Source organism: Echinops telfairi, unplaced genomic scaffold, assembly GCF_000313985.2.
Source record: "Echinops telfairi isolate 266 unplaced genomic scaffold, ASM31398v2 ScPeMD7_5;HRSCAF=22, whole genome shotgun sequence".
Lineage (NCBI taxonomy): Eukaryota > Metazoa > Chordata > Mammalia > Afrosoricida > Tenrecidae > Echinops > Echinops telfairi.
In genome coordinates, this window is record NW_022103901.1 from 5,558,931 (window position 1) to 5,568,879 (window position 9,949).

At 48.6% G+C, this 9,949-nt stretch overlaps 1 protein-coding gene across 1 annotated transcript; it reads right to left on the bottom strand.

Annotated features, from left to right (window-relative positions):
- Positions 1-3,100: 3,100 nt before the first annotated feature.
- On the bottom strand, positions 3,101-5,350 carry NUPR2 (nuclear protein 2, transcriptional regulator). The gene is made up of 2 exons (XM_004705930.2): positions 5,027-5,350; positions 3,101-4,440 (listed from the first exon to the last, which is right to left on the bottom strand). The coding sequence occupies exon 1, from the start codon at positions 5,348-5,350 to the stop codon at positions 5,033-5,035; it is 318 nt and encodes a 105-aa protein (XP_004705987.1). The 3' UTR covers positions 3,101-4,440; positions 5,027-5,032.
- Positions 5,351-9,949: the final 4,599 nt, after the last annotated feature.

Here is a 9,949-nt window from a genome sequence, read left to right on the forward strand (position 1 = left end):
TCTTTTTTTTTAACTCTATCTTCCAACATAAACTGTCAGGAGAAAAAAAATAACAAAAGCAAAGGACTGAACGGAATATAGTGTTATTTGTGTAAAGTGGAGAGAAAAGACTAACATATCGTATATTCATATAATCTCTGTGCCAGTAACAGTTACCTGAAAACAGTGGAGCCGAGGGGCTGTCGCACAGGGTTGGAACATTCATTGGAAAACACTTTCTATCTTTTGGAGCTTAAAATAGTGAATGTATTGCCTCTACTAAAAAAAAACAACACATTAACGACATGTAGAAAGTTCATTAATAATGAACCACCACCAAAGAGAGAATTGAAAATAAATGCTAGGGGACGGAAAGGAGGTTAAGTCACTGGCTAGAGTGTAGACGTGTTAAACTGGAGGAGGGAAGGCAACTGTACAGTGGGGGAGGTTGGCAAAAAATGATGGCGGCAGGGGAAGACGTTGGGAGGGTTACGAGAGTTAAAGGCAGCAGAGGCAAATACTGTTCAGTACGCAGTCCAGCGATTGTGGTCAGTTATGCATAGATGCTTGTATAGACATGCAGCCTGACGAGGTGTAGGAGGGAACGTGGGAATGTACTTTATATAGGTATGACAGAGGGCATGTTTATATGTACATTGACTTTTGCTGCAAATTGATCCATGAATGTGGTGGAGCACATGGGGGGCAGAGTTAAGACAACTTGCTGAGACCTACCCAAACACCTTGAGGGAAGAAGTCGCTGGCTGGGGATGAGGACAATAGTCTTGGAGGACCAATCAATGGGCATAACAGTTAACAAAGAATGTTCTGCAGCCTAATTTGGTGAGTATCGACTGGGATTTCCAGCAGCCAGCAAAAGTGCTTTATCCTGAGCGACTGGTGGGTTCAAACTGCAGACCTTGCGGTTAAGGGGCAAGTGGCTTAAACATGGTGCCACCAGGGCTTCTTATCCTATATCAAAGCCCAACTCACTGCCGTGGACTCACTGCTGATTCACAAAAACCCCACAGGACAGAGTAGAACTGTCCCTTTAGGGTTTATGAGACTTTACGGGAACAGGCAGCCTCGTCTTTCTTCCTCAGAGAGGCTGATGGATGATTTGCTGACCTTGTGGTCAGCAGCCAACACTATGATCCACTACATCAGGACATCATGTCCTACGATAGAGAACTAGTTAAATAAGTTACAGTACATATACATGCTGGAATGCTATGCATCTCCTAACAATGTTTTGAACCCTTGACATGAAAAATGTCTTTGCATTTTATTATGTGAAAGGTGGTTACAAAATAGTATGCACAGTATGACTGTTCCATATATATTTGAAATGGAATTATATACACCGAAGTAGTAGTGTTACGTATTGGGTGACAGGATAAAAGTGATTTTCTGGCTCGTTGTTGTCTACATTGAACACATAAGAGCCATGTGGCGGTGAAATTATGTTGACAAACTCTTGACACTACCTTTGATGGCAGCTAAGAACCACCGCTACCACTACTTTCAAAGATGGAGCCTGTTTCTGCTTCCATCAGGTGTGGGCTAAGAGCCTGGTGGCACAGTGGGTTACGAGTTGGGTTGCTTAAACCCAAGGTCTGCAGTTTGAACCCAGCAGAGGCTCCAAGGGAGAAAGAGGAGGCTTTCTGCTCTTATAAAAAGTTACAGCCTCCCAAGCCCACAGGGGCAGTTCTGCTCTGCTCTGTAGGCTCACCATGAGTCAGAGTCGACTCCATAGCTGCAGTGAGCAGAAGGTGTGGGCTGGATTTAGTGATTCACTTCTAACCAAAAAAAGCAGAAGTGATGATACTATAAAAAGCCCTGGCCTTCTCATCGTTCTCCTCCTCTCCTCTCTGTTCACTCTGGGGACAGCCAGCTGCTATATCATGAGGGCACTCGGGAGTCTCAGGAGAAGCTCATGCGTCAAGAAACAGGCCGCCTGCCAGCACCCATGTGAGGGAGCCCACTTGGAAGGCTCCAGATGCCTGTTGTCCGGCCAACAGCTTGGTTGTGTCTTGTGAGACTCTCTGGCCTGGGCCATCCAGATCGGCTACCTGTGGACCCACAGAAGCGGGGAGGTTGTGTTTGTTGCTTTCTACCACCAAGTTCTGAGCAATTTGTTATTCGGCTACAGAGAATGTATGCCCATTTCTACCATGACCTTCATATAATTTAAATGAAAAAATCTGAGTTATCTAAAATGAGCAAGTTCAAGTAAGCAGACCACCATAACATTTTAAAAAATCATTTTATTAGGGGCTTGTACAACTCTTAACACCATCTATCCATCCATCCAACATGTCAAGCACATTTGAACATTTGTTGCCATCATCATTCTCAAAACATTTGCTTTCTATTTGAGCCCTTGGTATCAGCTCATTTTTCCCCTCCCCGCCCCCCTCCCTTATGAACCTTTGATAACTTATAAATTATTATTTTGTCATGTCTTACACTGTCAGGCATCTCCCTTCACGCACTTTTCTGTTGTCCATCCATCCCCCAGGGAGGGGGTTATATGTACAGAGTGTTGACGTAACACTTTAACATGGTTTATGTCCACACAGATGGCATAGCTTTTACAAGTTGGGCGGCTCACCGCAAGATCAGCAGTTCAAAACCACCAGCTGCTTTGCAAGAGAAAGACAAGGCTTTCTATTCCCATAAGAGTTTTAGAAATCCACAGTGGCCGTTCTACCCTATCCAAAGGGTCCCTATGATTCAGAATTGACTTGATGGCAGTGGGACTTTTTTGTTTGTGTCCACCCAGATAAGAGGCCCTGGTGTTTTGGGGTTGGGTCACTAACTGTAAGGTTGGTGGTTCAAACTCACCAGCCACTGTGTGAGAAAGATGAAGTGGTTTGTTCCCATAAAGACTTAAGAGTCTCAGAAACCCTATAGACCAGCGGTTCTCAACCTTCCTAATGCCGCCGACCCTTTAATACAGTTTCTCATGTTGTGGTGACCCCAAACATAACATTATTTTCGTTGCTACTTTATAACTGTAATTTTGCTACTGTTATGAATTGGGCGACCCCTGTGAAAGGGTCACCTGACCCCCCAAAGGGGTCGCGGCCCCCAGGTTGAGAACCACTGCTGTAGACTATAGAGCGTTGCTCCGAGTCAAAATTGACTCGTTGGCAGGGGACTTTGGTTTGCTTCTGTGCACCAGGTCGGCTTCATTGTCCAGCAGGGGTTGTGGAGGAACTGAAATGTTTGCCATTGTTTGGTTTCTACTTTGGGTAGCACAGACAGACTTACATGAATATTGTGCCTTGCATGTGTCAGACCAAGAGTGATGCTGGAATGTAACTGCTGATCTTAAGAGTACAAAATCCTGTAGGAACTATGAGTTCAACACCCAAACCAGACCATTGTCACATCTGACTCATAGTGACCCTATGAGACAGGGTAGAATTGCCTCTGAAGGGTTTGCAGTGCTATGTGTCTTAATGGGAGCCGACTACTGTATCTTGCCCTAGCTCCTGCCCATACCACCACCAGGGCTTCCTTGGACACAAAATGAAATGGTTAAACCATTACACGAACTTTCTGACATTCTCTTGGCTTTCAAGGCAGTAGACATTCAATGCAGATGACGGCTTTCAAGAGAAAAGTCCCTGGAAAAGCCAGTTGTCAAGTTATTTGGATTCATCGTGACCCTGCAGGACAATCGAACCTCCCTTGTGGGTTTCCAAGACTGTCAGCCTTTGTGGGAGCACACGTCTGCAGCTGCCTCTTTCGCCCAAGGAGCAGCATCGGGTGTGTTTGAACCACCAACCTTTTGGTTAGCAGCCCGATGCTTAGCCCACTGTACCACCAGAACCCTTTTTGGGGGAGAAGGTGGTTCAACACTTTAAAAAGTATAGAAGGGATTCATTTCAGAATGACCACAACTGTAAGGGGGAAATAGAATCCACTTTAGGCTGGTGGTTTCGAACTGCAGACCTTGGGCCTTGCAGTTAGCAGCACAATATGCCACCAGGGCTCCTCAGTGAACACAACCATTGCTATAACATAAACGATTCCCATTTCAGTAACCATGGTTTAAACCCATATGGTAGTCTTTGATACCCAGGTGCCTGCCTTTCCCCTCCCCGCTGCTCTGTAAATTTAAGGTCAGGATAGTGCCTGTATTCAACCCCAGTGGCTTCCTCGCACACAAAACCGCAGTACATTTATTTGTGGACTGGACCTGAGTTACCACAGCAACCGGCAGAAATACAAGCGTGAAGATGCCATTCTTGCTGCTCCCCTTTAATTAGAAATCCTAAAAAGGCCTACCTACATACGACCTATCAATCAATTGGCAAGGAAAGATACTGTGAGAGCCCACTAGAGGCAGGTTGAAAGAAGTTCCGTTTTGACCAACATGGCTTCTTTTGCTCCCAGTGCCAGTCACGGTCAGAGCCAGAGAAAATACTATTATCGGGTTCTTCCAAGGTCCTGTAGAAAATCAGAGGCAAACAAGGGTTGGTTAGTGGCTTCAGTCTGAGGCCGAGCGCATGGTTTCTACCCCTGCTTCTACCCAAACGGTGGCGGGAGTAGTCCTTAGAGTGGGTACCAACTCTGGGCCACCCACCCCTGCGCAGGGTAGAGCTGCGTCACAGGCTTTTCTTGGCCATCATCTGTAAGTGGAAGCCGTGGTGGTGCAGGGAATGGTTAAGGTGCTCAGCTGCTAACCAAAAGGTGAGAGATCTGAATCCACCCTGTAGCTGCTCCTTGGGAGAAAGACCTGGTGCTTTGCTCCTATAGAGATTTAGAACCTGGAACATCTTAGGGGCCAGTTCTGCTGTGTCCCATTGGATTGCTGTGAGTTGGAATGAACTGAATGGCTAATAACAATGGTAACAGAAGCAGGCTGCCAGGTCTTTCTTGCGCGGTACTTTGCGCCCCAGCCAGCGATCTAGGTACTTATACCTAGCTCCGTAACAGGAGTCCCTAGCCAGGCTGGGAGTGGAGGGGGCTCAGCTCAGGCTGAACCTCCTGGCCAGGAGTGGGGGACGTTTCCCCAGGGCCCCACCACCCGCACCGGCGCTCAGGCGAGGCGGGTGCGCGGCCGGGGCTGCAGCTGGCGTTGGCGCCGCTTGCGCTGAGCGTTGAGGAGCTTCTGCGCGATCTTGCGCTCGTGGCCGCCGGGCACTGGCCAATTGGTGCGCAGTTCCCGCTCGCGGCGCGTCCGGCCCTTGCTGCGTCCGGCCCCGCCGGCTGGGAAGTCGCGCAGGTAGTAGTAGTCCAGGCAGTCGTTGAGTTCCTCCTCCCAGCCCGCCGGCGGCCGCGCCTCCCGGGACCGCTGCAGGGTGGGAGCGTGGGCGCGGGGAGCGCCGGGAAGCGTCGAGCCCGCGCCCAGCTCCATCGCCGCCGGCCGCCCGCCCGCGCGAGCGCGCTGCGGGAAGGGGGAGTGCCCCCTGCCCGGAGCTTCGTTTGGCTCCGCCCAAGGGGCGGGGCTTCTGGGTGCCGTCACAGAGCCGGAGCGCCCCGCCCCCCCGGTAGTCTTGACCGTGACTCCGTGGTCACCTGGGATCTGTTCGCCGGCCAACCCCCTCGGGGCACTTTGTTTCTGTGGGTCAGACCTTCAGCATTTGCTTTGGGCGTTTGACGACAGGAGAAAGTGCTCAGTAGTGGCACGGTGACAAGTGTGCTTTCTGAAGAAATATCTGTATTCTCCCAGTAGTCACACGCGCTTAAACACACAGGGGGCTCCGAAGAGTCAGCGCAAGGCTGGGAGCGCTTGCGGATGGTAGGGCCAGAGAAAGGAGTCCCGCGGCACAGTGGTTAAGCGCTCCCCCCCTCCCGCCCTCCCCACACCCCGCCAACCTTTCGGGACAAAGATGAAGCAGTCCGCTTCCCTAAAGGTGTTGTACTGTATATGAAATCCAGGATAGGGCAGTCACTGGATTGAGGTTTCTTGGGGGTAGGCAGGGGAGGCTGGGGGGGCGAGTGGGAGGGAAGAAGCTAATAATGAGTACAAGAATGAAGAAAATGTTCTAAAATTGATTGTGGTGATGATTGTCAAACTTCTGAATATGACTGAACTATTGAGTTGTATGATATGTGAACTATATGCCAATAAAACTTTTAAAAAGATGCATCCTGATCCTAGAAGAAGAAAAAAGGTTACGGCCTCAGAGACCCTCTGGAAGCAGTTCTACTCTGTCCTCCAGGGTCGCACTCTGAGTCTGAAGGGACGCAATGGTTATCAGTATAGTGTTTCCAAAAGGTGGTGATGCCAAAGGTGGGGGGGGGGCTGGATTGATGGGGTGGGGGCTGCAAGAGCAGATACCTACACTTTATCCTGGATAAAGTAGGAAAGCATTTTAAATTACTGTGTATACTCCTGTATAAGTTGAGGTTTTCGGCACATTTTTAATGCAGTTTTTGTGGTAAAATTTGGTGCCTCGGCTGATGTTCGGTTCGGCTTATACTCAAGTATATATACACGGTACCAGGGGGATGCTGAGTAAATTTTTTTTTCCTGGAAAGGGCAGTAGATCAAATCCGTTTGGGGGCCCATGGGTTTGATAGGGGGTGATGGGTCCTGCTGGCTTCCATGCAGGACACCCGATTCAGTTCCCGGTCTGTGCACCTCATACGCAGCCACCACCCATCCTAAGTGTAGGTGGAGGCTTGTGCATTGCTGTGATGCTGAACAGACTACAGCGCAGCAGAGTAAGGCAGACTAGGAAGAAAAACCTACCAACCTACTTTAAAAAATCAGCTAGCAGAAAACCAGGACCGGGCAGCGTGTTCCTTCCATGTGTACCGTGAGTGTGGGGACTCCAGGGAACTGACAGCGACAGGATTGGATATGATTTTCTTGTCTTTTCACGTTCCTTGAGTATGTTTTCTGCAATGGGCTATGGCTCATTTGTATTAAGAGAAACAAGAATGAACAGGGCATCAATGTCACTGAACTGCACACAAGGAAGCTGCTGGATCGGCGTGTACTTTGCTGTGTATATGATTCAATAATAATAAGAAAATCAACAGGGCATCCTATCCGCTGCAAGGCCCCAAATGAACAAGCCGGAAGTTGGCCCAGCCTGTGAAGTCCTGGGAGTATGCCCCCAGATAAGATTATCCATAGATACCCAAGTCCTTGAGCAGCGAGCGAGATGCTGAGCATGACTTGGTGCTCGGATAATGTGGGGTGACAGCCGAGAATCCAGATGAGAGCAGCGGAGAAGACGGAATCAGGTCAAGTGAACCGCCTCTAGGAAGTTCCAGGTGCTCTTCCCCCACCGCAGAGCGGCAATCAGTGTACCTGAGGCACTGAGGGCTGGGCAGCTGCTGGCACCCAGGCCTAATTACCTCATTACTGCCTCTACCAGCAGCTCCTCAGGAGAAAGAGGGGGCTTCTTACTCCCATAAACAGTTACAGTCGCAGAAACGCACAGGGCAATTCTATCCTGTCCTGTAGGGTTGCTATGAGTAGGATTTGACTCAATGGCAGTGAGATTGATTTTTTTGGGGGGGTTTGCTGTCTTAAGTAGGGCTTCCAAGAAGTTAATTCTGGTTCTACCACCTGCTGAGGCTGTCTTCACCCCAGGTGTACTGAAGCCAGATGCCTAGGTCATTCTTAGTTAGACAAGCCACCTGGGACCTATGGGACTTCCCTGGGGGAGGTACATCATAAAACAGATTCAGTCTTGGGTGGAAGGGCCAATGGTTAACAGGAGGTCAAACAGGTCCGTGCTTTCTGGGGGTGAATGTGAACCAGGCTTTTATTTGGGTTTGACTAAAGCACAGGGTTATTCTCTTAGAACAAAAATTGCAGCTGCTGCTTTGGGAATTTTCTTTTTAATAGCTCGGAAATAATTTCCTGTTTGAGAAAAAAAAAATCACCCCAAAAAAGCTAGCCCTCAGACATTGGCTCTTGCAGCAAGCTGTGATGGTTTTTTTTTTTTAAATCCCTGGTGGGGGCGTGGCCTACATACCAACTAGGCCCAGGAGAGGGGTTTCATACCACACCTCCTGGTGTGTGTTTCACTTCCACCCACAGGCCTTCAGTCCTGGGAAAGGAGAACAAATACATCCTCACCCCGCGCCCGCCCTCCCGGTCCATTTTGTTGGCATGGAGATCTTCAGGTGGTCTCAAAAGATGCCACTAGCATGAATTTGCTCCTGCTCCCTCATACCCAGGGGGCCGCAGTGAGGCGGAGTCAACGCCATTGCAATTGGCTAATGCTACTGAAGTGTCCAATTAGGGCGCGTGTGGCATGGCAGCTAGGCGTTGGGCTGCGAACCGCAAAGCCAGCGGTTTGAAACCACTAGCTTCTGCCTTGGAGAAAGACAGGGCTTTCCACTCCCGTAATGAATTAGAGCCTCGGAAACCCACAGGTGCAGTTCTACTCGGTCCTATAGGGTCATTCTGTGTGGACATCGATTGGCAGGGCTTTTTTTGTCCCTTCGCTCAGCTTAAACGATGATGCAGATCTTGTCACATTGGTTCTGTGTATCCCTTTTGGTTTTCTTCTGCGGCAGCATTTTAAATTTCATACAGTGTCACTTGCCTTCATACAGAGCTCTAAAAAAAAAAAAAAAAAGCACCTATTCTGGCACAATCAACGACCATTCATTTGATCCAAAAGAAAAATCAGACTCAATGTCATCGGGTTGATTCCGACTCATAGTGGCCCCATAGGACAGGGTAAAACTGAGCCTGTAGGTTCCTGAGACGTAAGTTTTAGTGGAACAGAAAGCCTCCTCTTTCTCCCAAGGAGCCTCTGGTAGTTTCAAACTGCTGACTAAGAGGTTAGCAGCCACCAGTGCTTCTTGTATTGTGTCATATGCAAGACAAAACCTAATTTCCCTGGTTTTCTGAAATGCATCTTTTTACAGCGGTTTGCTCAGCTCAGTGCGTACCCGATCTACACACCGAGTTCTGCTGTGTCCCATCGGGTCTTCACGAGTCAGAACCGAGTCAGCAGCGATGAGCTTTGGAGTCTGCGCGTCCCATCACTGCACTTGGGCCACCTGGTGGTTTTTTGTTTTGTTCTGTTTTTACAAATTGAAGATTTGTGGCAACTCGATGTCAAGCCGAGTCTATCCGCTCCATTTTCCCCATGGCATTGCTCACTTTTTGGATCTGCATCCCCTGTGGGTCATTCTCAGACTATTTCAAGCTTTTACACGAGACTGTTGTACACTTCACCACATCACAGCGTCACCATTTCTTTCACTCGTATATGCACTGGGAAGCCAGAACACTGTGGGACTCACTTTTATAGCAGTAGTCACACTATCTCAGTGGTCTGGAATGGAATCCACACTATCTTCCAGGTATGCCCATAATTCTAGAACATTCTCTGGACACTTTAACTTTTTCGGTGGCATTAACTCTTTGCAGAAACCAGGTCAGCTGTCCTGAAGATGCCTCATTTTGTGGATTTGCCTGCTTGCTTGTGGGACCATTTCACTTAGCCCTTTCTTCCATATTTCCTGAAAATTGAGTTTGGATCTAGAGGTTGGTTTGTTACCCACACTCAACATCGGGGCAAGAGATTTTAGGAGGGAAGTGCTATGCTTTGACATCACACGGTTTCTTTGTCCCCATCCTAGGGATGCTAAGAGTCCCTGTTAGTACTTAACGAGCTCAGCTGCTGACCAAAGAAAAGGGTTGGAGGTTCAAATCCACCCTGAGGCACCTGAGAGAAACCAGCTGCTGAAAACACTATGGAGCCCAGTTTGACTCTGAAACACAAGGGGTTTCCAGGAGTCAAAGCTGGTGTTTGTGACTGATCCAGAAACTCACGTCATGACAGCCTGGTCCCGCCATTGGAAGGCTTCATGTTAAACTTTTATCTAATAGTTTGATTCCTTGTTCCTTGCCTATCCTTGCACTAGTGCTCACAGAATGGTAATTTTATAACTCATCATTGCTTCCACATGTATTACTAGTCAAGATTCTTTCTCTCACCAGGTCAGACTGTTTGGTTACAGCAAAAATGGCATG